This window comes from Lactuca saligna, chromosome 9, assembly GCF_052625555.1.
Source record: "Lactuca saligna cultivar CGN05327 chromosome 9, ASM5262555v1, whole genome shotgun sequence".
NCBI lineage: Eukaryota > Viridiplantae > Streptophyta > Magnoliopsida > Asterales > Asteraceae > Lactuca > Lactuca saligna.
This window is the reverse complement of record NC_136425.1, coordinates 144,349,393-144,363,760: the sequence shown is the minus strand read 5'-3', so window position 1 is coordinate 144,363,760 and position 14,368 is coordinate 144,349,393. Positions and strand designations below refer to the sequence as shown.

General features: G+C 38.1%; 1 protein-coding gene across 2 annotated transcripts; it reads left to right on the top strand.

Moving 5' to 3' along the window:
* Positions 1-509: 509 nt before the first annotated feature.
* Positions 510-3,728, top strand: LOC145015157 (weak chloroplast movement under blue light protein (DUF827)). Of its 2 annotated transcripts, none has more exons than XM_078973603.1 (4): positions 510-640; positions 1,103-1,175; positions 1,403-1,574; positions 1,657-3,728. In XM_078973603.1, the coding sequence occupies exons 3-4, from the start codon at positions 1,404-1,406 to the stop codon at positions 3,421-3,423; spliced, it is 1,938 nt and encodes a 645-aa protein (XP_078829729.1). In that variant the 5' UTR covers positions 510-640; positions 1,103-1,175; position 1,403; the 3' UTR covers positions 3,424-3,728. The 2 variants fall into 2 exon arrangements, with proteins under 2 accessions (XP_078829729.1, XP_078829730.1); XM_078973604.1 differs by lacking the exon at positions 510-640 and adding an exon at positions 739-860.
* Positions 3,729-14,368: the final 10,640 nt, after the last annotated feature.

Genomic DNA, 14,368 nt, shown 5'->3' with positions numbered 1-14,368 from the left:
TAAAGTGGTTGTTGGTTGCGGTTTGCGACGATGAACATCGGTGCGACAAGGGTGTTCCAATGGTCGTGTATCCCAACGAAGGAGGTAGGAAGTCGATGGTGGATTTTAAAATGTTGGGGTGGGGGTATAAAGTGGGGTCCTATTGCTTTTTCTTTTATTTTTAAATTAAAAATAATAATTATAACATTAAATTAAATGGAAAAGAAATACAAAAATAGACATAATAGTCATTCTTTTGCCTCGTACAAGATGAAACATGTAACTATTATCTAAAGAGGTTTGTCCAAATTAATTTTTTAAAATTGGACTAAACATGCTTTATTCTTAATTAAATATATGAAAAGAAACGAAAACAAGCGCCGGGACGGCTTTCTTTCTGGTACACGGGCCGTATGAATTATGAAATTGTCTAAAAGAGAGTGCTGAAGAAAATGCCATTTCATCGTACAACCATCAATGCATTTGGTACAACCCTGTGACATTCTCCTATTCATTCAACCTTACTTGGCTCCCTCACTGATTTGTTAATTCGTGTTTTCGATTTTCCACTCTCCATTTCTCTCTCTCTGACTTTTATCGGACATTCAAAACCCATTTCTTTTCATCTGCTCTTACAATCAAACCCTGTGATTCTTCGCTGGTAATCCCTCGATCCCCCCTTTCCTGTTTCTTAATCGGGTGTCAAAAAAGATCATCTTTTTGTTTGTTTATGACTCCCAAGATTTAATTTTCAACAGTCTTTGCAGGCTTTTTCAACAGTCCGTGTTCTTCATTTTTTTTTGTGGGGTTGTTTGATTTTCAAGGAATCATAAACGGATTTTAATAACCGGATCATTACACTAACGTTCTCAATCATGAAAGTATTTGCACTTCTACCATAAAGACTTGTTGATTTTTGGCTTTTTGCATCTATCACACTCCTAGGGTTCATATAATCATACCCTCTTTCTGTTTGCTTTTAGGGTTTTTCAAGTTTCTTTATCCTTGATGATTTTCAAAATCTTTTTATAAAACTTTTCAAGTTTATGTGGTTGATCGCATGATGAATGATTATTTCTTCTTTCTTCTTCTTCTTATTATTAACTTGGTTGTGTGATTTCAGCTTTCAGGGTCTTGGAGCTTGCTAGATTAACATTATCAACTCATTTCTCTGAAGAAACTTTCTAATTAATCAAGTATGTTCATCCATATTTCGATTCCAACATCGAATGTTTATTTCTTTTTTAGTTTCACCCCTTTTGTCAAATTGATTGCAATAACGTTTAAAAACTTTAATGTTCATGATTGATGTTATACAGGGCTTTTGATAGTTTACAGTTTCTTTTCGTAGAAATGAGAGAAATAAAACGTATTACTTTTTTATTTTATATATCATGGTAAACTAATTATCACCCTCTTTCAGTATGGTGGCGAAAGATCGTCAAAGCAAAACAGACTCTCCAAAAGTGGAGGTCGGAGAAATCGACACCAGGGCACCTTTCCAATCGGTCAAAGATGCAGTCAATCTTTTTGGAGAAGGTGCTTTTTCAGGCGAAAAACCCACAATCAAGAAAATAAAACCACATTCAACCGATGTATGTTTATGTTCTTTCTTTTCTTCAATTCTCATCCCAAATTAAGATTTTAATCCCGTAATTTTATTGTTTATGGATACAGAGGGTGTTGGTGAAGGAGACAAAGCTCCATTTAGCCCAGAAAGAGCTCGATAAGCTAAAGGAACAGTTAAAGAGTGCTGAAACTACAAAAACTGGAGCACTTACAGAGCTTGAACGAGCTAAAAGAACTGTAGATGATTTGAAAAACAAACTCCAGATCATTAACGAAGCAAAAGAATCAGCAATCAAAGCTACAGAAATGGCAAAAGATCAGGCAAAGAAACTTGATGTTGGAGAAACAAACTCTAATGGTGTTTTGAATCACGATTTGGAGAAATCAAAACAACAGTATGCTGCTGTGTTCACAGAACTTGATGCTGCAAAACAAGAGTTAAGAAGAATCCGCCATGATTATGAGGTAGCCATGGAAGAAAAATCTGATGTTATTAAGGAAGAACAAGAGGCTGAGGTTATGAGCAAAGTGAATTTAGATAAAGCTGGGGAGATATCCAAGGAGATTTTATCTGTTCAAGAAGCTATTGAGCATGTGAAGCTTGCAGCCATTGAAGCAAAACAAGAACAAGAGAAAATAGTTTCAGAGAAGAACATTCAAAAGCTTGCACATAAATCCGCCCTTGAAGAATCTGCAAAGAAACTAGTTGCTTTGAGAGAACAAATCGATCCCGAAATGTCAAAAGATCTTGAATCCCAATTTGCTAAAACCACATCCGAGATTAAAAGATTGGAATTGGAAATGGAGAATGCGAGAGCTTCCGATCTTGATTCTTTAAAAAACGTGACATTAGAGCTTGATGGAGCTAAAGATTCATTACAGAAAGTTGCAGAAGAAGAGACCTCATTAAGAAACTTATTAGAATCATTGAAAATCGAGCTTGAAAACGTGAAGAAAGAACACGAAGAATTAAAAGAAAAAGAAGCAGAAACCGAATCAATGGCAGGAAATCTGAATGTTAAGTTGCAGAAAAGTAAAATGGAGCTTGAAGCTGCATGCGTGGAGGAAGCTAGAGTCAGTGGTGGTTCTGATGAAATGGTGGCGGCTCTCCGGCAACTATTGGCGGAGAGTGAAACCGCGAAAAGGGAATCGGAAAAGATGAAGGAGGAAGCTGAAGAGTTGCAGAAGGAGGCGGCAGCCATGGAAGCTTGTTTAGAAGAAGCTGAAGTTGAATTAAGAATCGCGTTAATGGAAGCAGATGAAGCTAAAGCAGCAGAATCAAAAGCTTTGGAGGAGATAAAGTTGATTTCAGAAAGAACAGATGCTGCACGCGCTTCAACTTCTGAATCTGGATCAAAGATCACGATTTCACGGGAAGAATTCGAGTCATTGAGTAGAAAAGTTGAGGAATCGGAGAAGCTGGCGGGGATGAAGGTGGAGGCGGCAATGGCGCAGGCGGAGGCGGTGAAAGCGAGTGAGAAAGAGGCGGTGAAGAGGCTTGAAGTAGCACAGAAAGAGATTGAAGAAATGAAAGCTGCAACGGAGGCGGCGGTGAAGCGGGCTGAGATGGCGGATGCCGCTAGGAAAGCGGTGGAGGGGGAGCTCCGGCGGTGGAGGGAAAAGGAGCAGAAGAAGGCAGCAGAAGCAGCTTCGTTGATCTTACAAGAGTCACAGTCATTACCTTCAACACCACTTCGGAAGCAGATTCCGGTGAATCCTCCACCACCAGCTGCTTCACAGAAACCTGTTAACATTCAGAAACAGAAGACAAAGAAAATTCTTGTAAGCAATTTGAGTGGGATTTTTCAGAGGAAGAAGTCACAGGTTGATGGTGGATCATCTCCTTCATATTTGCCTGGTGAGAAGCCAATGTAATTATTATTTGATAATATGATGTTTGTGTTATGAGTGGAGTGAGAGAGTGGTTGGTGTGTATATTGTTGAACCAAATTTGAGAAGGAAAGCTTTTGGCTGAAGCTGCATGGAGTCTTTTTGGTAGTTTTAAGCTATTTGAAGTTTAATTACTTGAGTAAGTTTTTTTCGATGTTGTTATAAGGACAACTTTTATTTACCAATTGTAAATAGCTACCATCGTGGCTTAATGGAATTGGTGTGTCTGTAAATGCATGTGGGAAACATCAACTTCTTGTAGAAAACAAGATGCCCGATCCTTGTTACTATTTTCTTATCTGGTATTTTTTGGGGAGAAAGCTGTTTTTTACCGTTGCCTATGTTATTTCTACTGCATACAATTCCGGTATGTCTTCCAATGAAAAAAAAAATATGGACGAGTTCGTGAGTTTTTTAAGGATAAGCTTTTTTACCGCTGCCTATGTTATGTATCGTATTCCCATCGCAAACATTTCTGGGATGTTTTCCTATGAAAAATTATATGGACAATTTCCTGATTTTTCTTTTGTGAGGGTATTTGGGTGCACCTGTTTTGTGTTACGTCCTTATGCATGAGAGCAGCTATGATGCATGAAAACTTCTCTAAGGTTGCTGTTTCCATTTCCGAAACTCCATGGAAACGGATACTCCATGGAAACTCCTTGGAAACGTTTCTTGAAAGTATCAGATATCATGGAAACGTTTCTGCGAAGTTTCCTTGAAGTTTCCTAGCCGTTTCTATTTTATTTTAAGGTTTACATGAGTTTTTTAAGTTTAAATCCAAAAAAGATTAATGGGCTGTTGTTTTTAAGGCTCAAAAGGTATTTGGTATTCCCTTAAGTCCCTAACCGACCGTCAGTCAAAATCTCCCATGTCGTGAGTCGTCTCCTGTCTTCTCGATCAAAGACGATTAGTCGATCACAATTCACTAGGATCGTCAATCATCATTCATCACCATTCTTGATTCTCTTAATTCCTGATCACATCATCGATTATGGCTTCTCAAGAAACACAAGGATCATCAACTACATCAATAGATCAACCTCCATTGCAGGACTTGACATCAATATATATATATACACACACACACACACACAATTTTATATTGATGTATCTCTGTCGCATCCGTATCTTGATTTTTTGGGTTTTGCTGTTTCCCGTTTTCGTTTCGTATCCGTTTCTCATTACCGTATCCGTTTCCGTGCAACTTAGGAGAGCAGAATAAGTTGTTTCCAAAGTCGGCGTTGTGTTGTGTGTATTTTTGGTATACAATATTGGTTAGAAAGGATATCGGTGATTTGATCTAGTGAGTAAAAAATTGTACATTTCTAGACAGGTCACATTTTTTGACATATTCCGTTCTATTCTATTTCGGCTCAGTCTCATGACACGATCAGATCTTCGGGTTATTGATCATTTTGATATTGATGATCACACTTCATTTGATGCTCCCGTTCATGATAATACATTAGATGCTCCAGCTCTAGATAGTCCCACAAACAATACTCTTACTGTTCCTACACTTGTTGCGACTCCAAATACTGTATCACCGAGGAGGTCTACTCGAAGTCGTAAGTTCATCAAGCTCCTAGAATTTGCATATTCTTTTTACTCACCAACATTTGCATCATTTATTGCTAACACACACCATCTCAATGAACGTGAGTCCTACAAAGAGGCGTCCTCTTTGGCAAAATGTTATATCTACGGAACTTACAACTATTTATCATACTTATATGTGGGATATGGTTCCACTCCATTCGGGAAGCATGATATTGGTTGTCGTTGGCTATATAAGATCAAACCACGTCTATGGGTCCGTTAAACGATACAAAGCCAAATCTTGTTGCAAATGTGTACTTACAAAAGTATGTTATGGATTGTGAGGAGACTTTGGCTCCAATTGCAAAAATAATGACCACACTCTGATAATCGGTTCTTCCATTCAACAATGGAAGATCTTCCAAATGGATGTCAATAATGCATTTTTGAATAATGATCTTGATAAGGACATGGACGTGCCTCCTCCAGGTATTGCTCACCGACCATGTAAAGTTTATCGGCTTCGAAAAGCTTTGTATGGTCTCAAACAAACCCCTCACGATTGGTTTGAAATTTCTATATGGTGATAACTCCACCGGTTTATTCCTAGTAATCATGATTCTACATTATTTGTTAGATGTACAAGTACAGGTTAAATCCTTCTATACCTATATATTGATGACATTGTTATTATTAGTGATCGATGATGATGATGTTATAGATTCTTTGAAGTGTAATTTATCTTCTTGCTTTTCTATGAAAGACTTGAGCTTACTACGTTATTGAAACAACCTACTTTTGGTTTAATATTTTAAACCATTAAAATACTCTTTTAAAATATAGAACATCGCTTTGCTGAAAATCGGTCCCAAAGTCTTAGTTTGAAAACAGTCTATGTTTCAAAACAAATTAATCGAGAAAGGTTATAATAATGATATCATCAAACAAGATAAGTACCACTACATAAAGTGGCCTTCGAAATGCCCTTTAATTTCTCTAAGTCTCTTCATAAACAATCACATAAATACATGTCAAAATAATTTGTTAGACATTGGGAATGCCTAGTGAGTAATATTGAGATTCCATCACGTTTAGTCAAGTATCACTCATTCACTACCTATGATGAATACCCAAAATCTTTTGAAAAACTCTTTAACATCTAATACTAATTTGTTTTAATAAATCCTTCACTTTGTGATCGTTTAAAACTCTTCAGAATCTTATAGTTCTCTTAATAAACATTGTACCAAATCTTATATCTTGTGATTAAACTCTTTTCATCCTTTCTCTTTATAAACACTTTGAAATCTTAAAACTCTTTTCATAAACTCATTACTCATTTCTATTTGAAATACTTAAGATATATAATACTCTTTGGTTAAACTCTTTACTGTATTCTCTTTAATAATCATAAATTATATAAACATACATATATAACATAAATGGAAAAATGCAATGCAATATGCAATTGCACCCATCGTCGTTCCTTTCTTTGTCCCAAACACAGTTTTCTCGTTTGATAGTAATGAAGACTGAGATAGTTAACACAAAGCAACCTACATCACAACTCCTTTCATTTCTCTTTGGTTTATTTATGGGTACATGTGAGCTATCAAATCATCAGTCCCATACATGAGGTAGTTAACATGCATGTACAAGTGGGGCATGTGTAGAATATTGCACCAGTCTTTCGTCTCTTTAGTCTTGTTTGCCATGGACTTTGGAGGGACATACACGTCTTTTCCCCAGTATTACATCAATGGACATATATTTATGCTAAACTTTTTCCAAATAATTTGAACACTTCACTCTTCATCAATACTCTTATATAAAATTGTTTTCATAAAATACACACATAGATAAACACAGAGTTAAACACATGGAAAGTAGTTTATAAACATCTTAAACACTTTCCAATTATGAAAACATATTTGATTTGTTTTCATGGGACATGTATTCGATAGTACTCACCACAATGTAAGCCAAGCTACTATCCTTTCCTCTATGCATATTACAGTTCACTTCACCTCATACTTCACCTATTAAAAATCATCAATATTTGGTTACAAAATGACCATAATACCCATAACACATTTGTAAACTCATTATAGTGTTTTAATAGCCTAAACACTTATATAAAGGTGTTAAAAGTATCAAAATGTTAAACGAATGAGCTAATGTCAATTTGGCATGTCACATTCCATACATACCATTATACGGTCGTGTAGTATTTTCCCTTGACATTACTGATGGGTTTTCTAGCAATCTATACAGACTAGTTAAGCAGCAGAAACATCATAATAACCATATATCTGCATGCACCCTGATAGATATAACAACCTACTTTGAAAAACAATAATGTAACGCCTGTTTTGACAGGTAAAACTCTTGCTAATTATTTCGATTATCCATGGACCAGACTTGAGTACGATGGGCGTACACAAGGTATGTGCGACGTACTCCTATGCATGCGCGAAGCGGGGATGTTCCCTACGTACGTTGGGCATACCCATGTGTACGTAGGGTGTAGGCAAGGTAGTGGAAAACCTTGATTTTTAGGGTTTGCACCCCATTTAAGCTCATTAAGCCCTTAAGTCCTTCACCTTATTAGCCTCCATTGCCTTTTTGAGCTAATGTTGAAACCCTAGCCATCTTGAGACTATTCTTGAGCTTAATAAGAGTTTTTGGGGTGTTCTTTTGTGATCTTGAAGAAGAAGAAGGCTTGAGGAGAAGCATTAGACAAGAAGGAGCTTGTAGATCCAGAGGGTGTTCATCATTTCTAGATCATTAGAGGTATAAAGTTTGAAAATGGTTCATTCTAAATCTAGACCTAAGTTTAGGGAAACTTAACATATTTTGGTCCCATAACGTTGGTCTCATGGAGCATGGACTAATCCAGACCATTTGAGTTGTCCTTTTGGGCTCTTTGGAGTGCATGAAGTCATAAAAATTGGATCTTGGTGGTTAGAACTCAACCATGCATGATTTGGTGACCACTTAAGGGAGATAAAAGGCTAAATCCATGGTTTGAGTCTCAGTAAGACATGCAAAAGTATAAAGTTTACAACTTTATGGCTTAATACACTTTCTTGAGCTTAGGTTTGAGTTTGGTCTTTGTATGCTTAACGGTTTAAGACATTTGGAGTGAGTTGGGTTGTCTGACCAGTATGTCGGGTGTACTCACGAGTACGCTGCGTGTACTGGGCCAGCGCCCCGATTTTGGATCGACAACACACGTTGGGCGTACGAGCCAAGTACGTCAATCTGTGGGCCTTCAGAGTTTTGGGCTCACGATTAGTTGGGCCTTAGGCATTTTGTGATATCAGGTCATTTGTGGGCCTTAGGCCATCATGGAGCTTTTGGGCCTATGTTGGGCCTTTGGGTCCATTTTTTGGACTTGGAATGCCTTTTGGACTAGTGTGGATTTTGGCCTTGGTGGGGTAGGCCCAATAAGGCAAGGGTTAAGTAGCATTTTCAGAGTTTAGACTATCGGATTGGATTATTGACCTAATTTTTGATTAGCATTTTATACTTGTGGTTTAGTGAGAGGATTTTGCGAGTCAACAGCTTGAGTATGATTTGATATCTTTGGTCTGAGGTGAGTTTCCTTCACTGTATCCATGGGTCGAATGCACTAATGCTGGACCGTTAGATTATGTGTGTGGTATGATGATTGTCTTCGTGACAATTACCTATTATGCCTGTATCAACTTGATGTCTCTATGACTCTTATTTTATGATTATATATGTTAGTGGTACGGGTGAAATAGATCTGATACCAGTTGAAAGATACCGAAGGGGATGCAATAGACCCAATATCGGTTGAAAGATATCGAAGGAGGTGAAATAGACCCAGTACCGGTTGAAAGATACCAAAGGGGGTGAAATAGACCCAATATTGGTTGAAAGATACTGAAGCGGGTGAAATAGACCTAATACCGGTTGAAAGATACCGAAGGGGGTCAAATAGACTCACTATGTTTTTGACTGTTATATATGTGTGGTATGGGGTATTTTGGGGGAACTCACTAAGCTTTGTGCTTACGGTTTTTAATTTATGTTTCAGCTATTTCCAGCACAAAAGGAAAGGGCCCGACCTAATCGCATTGCATCCACCTATGATTTCTGCATCATGTGATTTTGGGATTTTGTACTCTAATATAACTTTGCTATGATATACTTTCGACTGTTTTGATATGATTATCGTATATGATTGGAATGAATTTAAAAATAAAAAATTTTATCTGGATTTTTGGGATGTTATAAGTCGGTATCAGAGACTTGGTTTAAGGGATTCAGACATACTCTTGGGTGTGTCTGAAATCAATTCGAGGATTTGGTAGATTTTCCATAAAAATAAACATTTTAAATAAGGGATTTTAATAAAAGAAAAGGGTGCGATACGTGCAAGCAGCCGAGCTCAAGTAAGTCTTCCCAAAATACCCATACATGTTATATGTTTTACGCTATGATATGAGAATCTCATGCTATATTAGGATTAAGGATTTGCTCATGATTGCATGATAGTATGGTAGGAGAGATGCCTTTATGTGTCTAATGTATGAGTTATAGATTTTCATGCTAGTATGAGATCATTTAACTAATAGGATGACATGTTTAGGTTATGTTCTGACTTGAATTACTTGATGCTCGAATGTTGCGTGATTTGTGCTTTAGGAAATTTTATTAGTACCAACAGACTAGTGGATGAATGCATTTGGTTACATATAATTGAGATTAGATAAATTTAGAAGGATAGGTTTAACTCTATTTCGCAACTCTTATTTGAGTCCAACCGTTATAGCGTGGGACCTTTCATTCAAAGAAGTATCTAGTACTGATAGTATGTAATTGTATTCATGTGGTAGTTAGATGGTATTAGTGGAAGTTCCTTCTGCAACTGATAGAAGAGAGTGGTGAGGAAAGGATCCCCGGGAGGTCCCTTGAATATGTATTGTTGTGTAGTGTGACATGTAATGGAGCAGCGACTTCAGGATTTGGATTTGGTTTGGCCACGGGCACCAAACCAATTGATGAGGGATTACGCGAGTTCATTGCGTCAGAGGTTACTATAGGCATCCTTAATGCGACCCCGATGATGTTTGGGTCGATCAATGAGGGTATCATTGAGCTAATGGAGGATCACCTTCGGATCTTCGGGGCTGGATGCTAGCCAGTCTAGGGCCCACACTCTCTCTTTTAAGGATTTCAGGGGAGGTGGGGCACCATAGTTATTTGGGGTGAAGGAACCTATTGCCGCCAGGAGTTGGCTAGCAGATATTGAGTGTGCCCAGATGACGAGATTCTGCCCCGATGGGTTGAAGGTGAGGTTCGCTGCAGGATATCTGAGGGAGCGAGCCCGAGATTGGTGGGAGGAGGTTGTTACAAGTGCCGCAAGATAGGGCACTTTGGTAGGGATTGTATTGCTACTACTACCACCAAGGGATCTGATCTGACTTGCTTTCATTGCAATCAGAGGGGTTGTAAGAAGGCTAATTGTCCGAGTTTAGCATCAGGAGGACCAGTAGCAGCACCTGCTCCTGTGACTCTGAGGATCACTGAGGGCTGCTAGGGCAAGATGGAGGCACTAATTCTTCGAAGCAGGGAATTTCACCTTACAGCCGAGGAGGCTCGTGTAGCACCTAATGTGGTCACTAGTATATATCTTCTCCTTATCTTGTTATTAATATTATTTGTCATGATTATATGTTATAATGTAGTTTAGGGTCGTTCCTCATGAATAGTATTCCTGCGTTGGTCCTATTTGAGCCGGGACTACCCGATCTTTTGTATCCCTTACGCTTAGTAGCAGGTTCGACAATGTCCCTTGAGAGTTAGATTATCCACTAGAGGTTGAGATTGCGGATGACCGTACGGTGCGAGTGTTGAAGGTTCACTGGGGATGCACTTTGGAGTTATTCAGTGAGCAGTATCCAATTGATTTAGTTTTGATTCCCCCGTGCGAGAGCAAGGTCATTGTGGGGATGGATTGGTTGAGCCCCAATGGGGCGATGATTGATTGTGGGCTTCAGGTGGTACGTTTTCGGACCCAAGTGGGGGAGAGTTGGTGATCCACAGTGAGGATGCTCAGTGTGGGCCGACTCTTTGTTCGACAGCCACGACTAGGTGTTATCTTCAGTAGAGATGTTCCGGGTTTGTGGCTTATGTGATGGATGCCCAGAAGAAGGGTGGGTGACCATTGATGATGTACCGATCGTTCAGGAATACAAATGTCTTCCTGGAGGATTTGTTGGGAGTTCCTCTACAGAGGCAGGTGGAGTTTCAGATCGACTTGGTCCCAAGTGCGGCTTCGAGAGCCAAAGCACCTTATCAGTTAGCACCTTCAGAGGTACATGAGTTGTCTACGCATCTACAGGATCTTCTAGACAAGGTATTTATTTGGCCTAGTAGTTCACCATAGGGAGCGTAATCTCCATGGGATTTGGTCCATGGGCCGTGAACTCCTCAAAGGAGTTAAAAGGAAGCCCTAACACTTGTTTAAGCCTAGGAGCACTTCACCACTTAAGTTGTAATAGCTTTGAGCTTCATTTAGAGCCCCAATGGAGAGTTTACAGCCAGGAGTTTACTCCCCTGGGTCGTAAACTCCAACACACATGGTCTTTAGACCATCAACTTCCATATGAGGTCTTGCACTCCTTTGTTGCAACCCATTAGCCTCCTAGCACTTGACCAAAGTGTTTTCCTCGCATTAGGATGTTTATACATGTTTAATTAGTGTTATAATCACTATTTGTTTATATACATATGTCTTCATATGTAATTAGGACCATTGTGTGTGTCTAAAGTCTTCACTTGACACCTAGCAGTCTTACCTCTTATGTTCATCCATATCACCCACAACAGGTGAGTTCATACCCCTTAATCAATGTTTTAACTGTTTTTAAATGTTTTATTGGGGGGGGGGGATACAAGTAGAATCATGTTAGTTATTATATCAATCACATGTGATTAGTAAGTAGCATTCAAATGATTGGCTACTCATTAGCCGTTTTACCAAACAGTTTTCCTTCAAGTGTTTTTCATAAACACTTTATATGTTTAAAACTCCTTATGAAACTGTACATTTTACTCTGTATGTTTCATTTCAAACTCATTTACAATTGTGTTTCAAACAAATGTTTCCTTATACTTAAACTGTTTTATCAAACCCATGCTTCCAACCCGTTCTATAGATTGACATCAAGTCGATCTTTTCTTAGATAATAATTATGTTCAAAGGTTTTACAAAACTTACTTTATGCTTTTATATTATCAATTTAATGCCTATATATGTATAGATATATAAGAAATGTTTAAAGGACTTAGGAACGCTATCCACCCTATTTCCTTTTCGCGCTTGAGATGTGGTCTGGTGGGATATCGGGTATCCGTCCGAAGGTTGTTTAAATATTAGTTATATATCATATGTACATATATAGTCATAAAGGTTCTTCCAGTTCATCCAATTCCCTTGGGTAGCAAGGGTATACATCCATGTTCATACGTACTAGTTAAATTACTAGTAAGCTACCATATGGGTAGTTTAGGAAGATACTAGAACTATTTCTAGAACGCGATATCATACCATGAGTCAGTTCAATCATGAGTCAATACTTGCTAGATAGAGAGAGCATACAGTACAGCTAGAACATTACAGTACATTACTATACCTGCTAGATAGAAAGAGAACACACATTACAGCTAGCACACGTAGAACGATTAACAATACATTACAGATACATGAATACGTTAATAAAATTGTGATCCACTGTATCGGAGCATGCCTTTAATGTCATGTCCCAAGTTGTAGCCAGAGTCTCTTGGAGGGAGAGCGTGAGTTTGCGTATAGATCTATATTGGATTGACTATCCTACACCTTGCTGTTAGCTACAGCCGGACCTACAGGTATGCGGGTGCCAAACGTCATACCTTTTTACGACCTACATTTGTCGTTGTTACCCAGTCGATAGTATGGTACAATTAATCACATGATGCCTTAATATAAATCCGATTTAAGGTAGTTAGTATAGCAGTAGTTCTTATAGCACTACATTACAGTACTACATTTATTTCCCCTTTACATATATTTAGTGATCTTTTCACTTAAACATTAAAGGTAAAAACTATATTTTGTTAATGATAGTTACACTTGGGAAAATCACACACTTTTAAAAGAAACGAACCTTCAGAACAGTCGGGTCTTGGTAGAAGATTACATTCAGAGCAGTTAGGTCTTGGTAGAAGGCTACATCCAGAGCAGTTAGGTCTTGGTAGAAGACTCCCATTTATAATAGTAGGAATCATAGGGATTTCTAGGGTTTTTCAAACGTTTACAGTTGTTTTACAAACATTTTTATACATACAGTTCATATACATTTTCAATACTTACAGTTCATATACAAACAATTTCTTACATATAAATTAAGACACTAAAATACTTATGATCTCACCAGCTTTAAAGCTGATACTTGCTTTCAAAATACTTGTATCCTCAGGTCATCAATAGACAGGTACCGATGCAAGGTTTAGAGAAGATGGAGCTCGTTCAAGACTCATCTTTCATTTTGATTATACTTTGGTGTCTATCATAATTTGTCAGAACACTTGCATTAAAATTATATTATTAATGCAATGGATGATGATGTTGCTTGTTTACTACTTTTCATTGTTGTGATACTGTACATGACGTCCTCCGCCCCAGAACGTTTCCGATGTTCATGGTTTTGGGGTGTGACAAACAATCTTTTCAAACTGAGAGGTGAGTTTTCCTCACTGTACTTGTGGGTCGAAGGCACCAATACCGACCCACTAGATTATGTATTCGAGTATATAGGATGATGTTATGCTGGTTATATGATAGATTTGTAGATCTGTATGATTACCTGTATTTGCTTGATATGTGTTTATTTTTATCCGTTGTATATGTCGACATATTATGGTTGGGTTGAGGCGGTCCTACTTTGTGGTGAAGGCTAAGACACTCGGGGTGGTTTGGATAGGCTGTAGGCCGTGTGAGGCGGTCCAATTAGGCCGAAGGCCCAAAGAGCAGTCTAGATAAGCTGTAGGCCTTGCGAGGCGGTCCAGTCAGGCTGAAAGCTCATATTTGCTTGTTGTTGTTTGTTATGTTGTATGGTGGTACTTTGGGGGAACCCACTAAACTTTGACTTATGGTTTCACTTTATTGTTTCAGGTACTTCAGATGATCGTGGGAAAACGAAAGTGTGATCATGCACATCTTCCTGTTTTTGTGACAATGGATCTTGGGATACTCTGATTATGATTATACTTTTGAACAATGGCCTTTTTGTAAACGCTTTATGGTTAATGAGTTGCTTTTGAAAAAAAAAAAATTTCTATGATTTTTAGGATATTACACAATAACTTAATA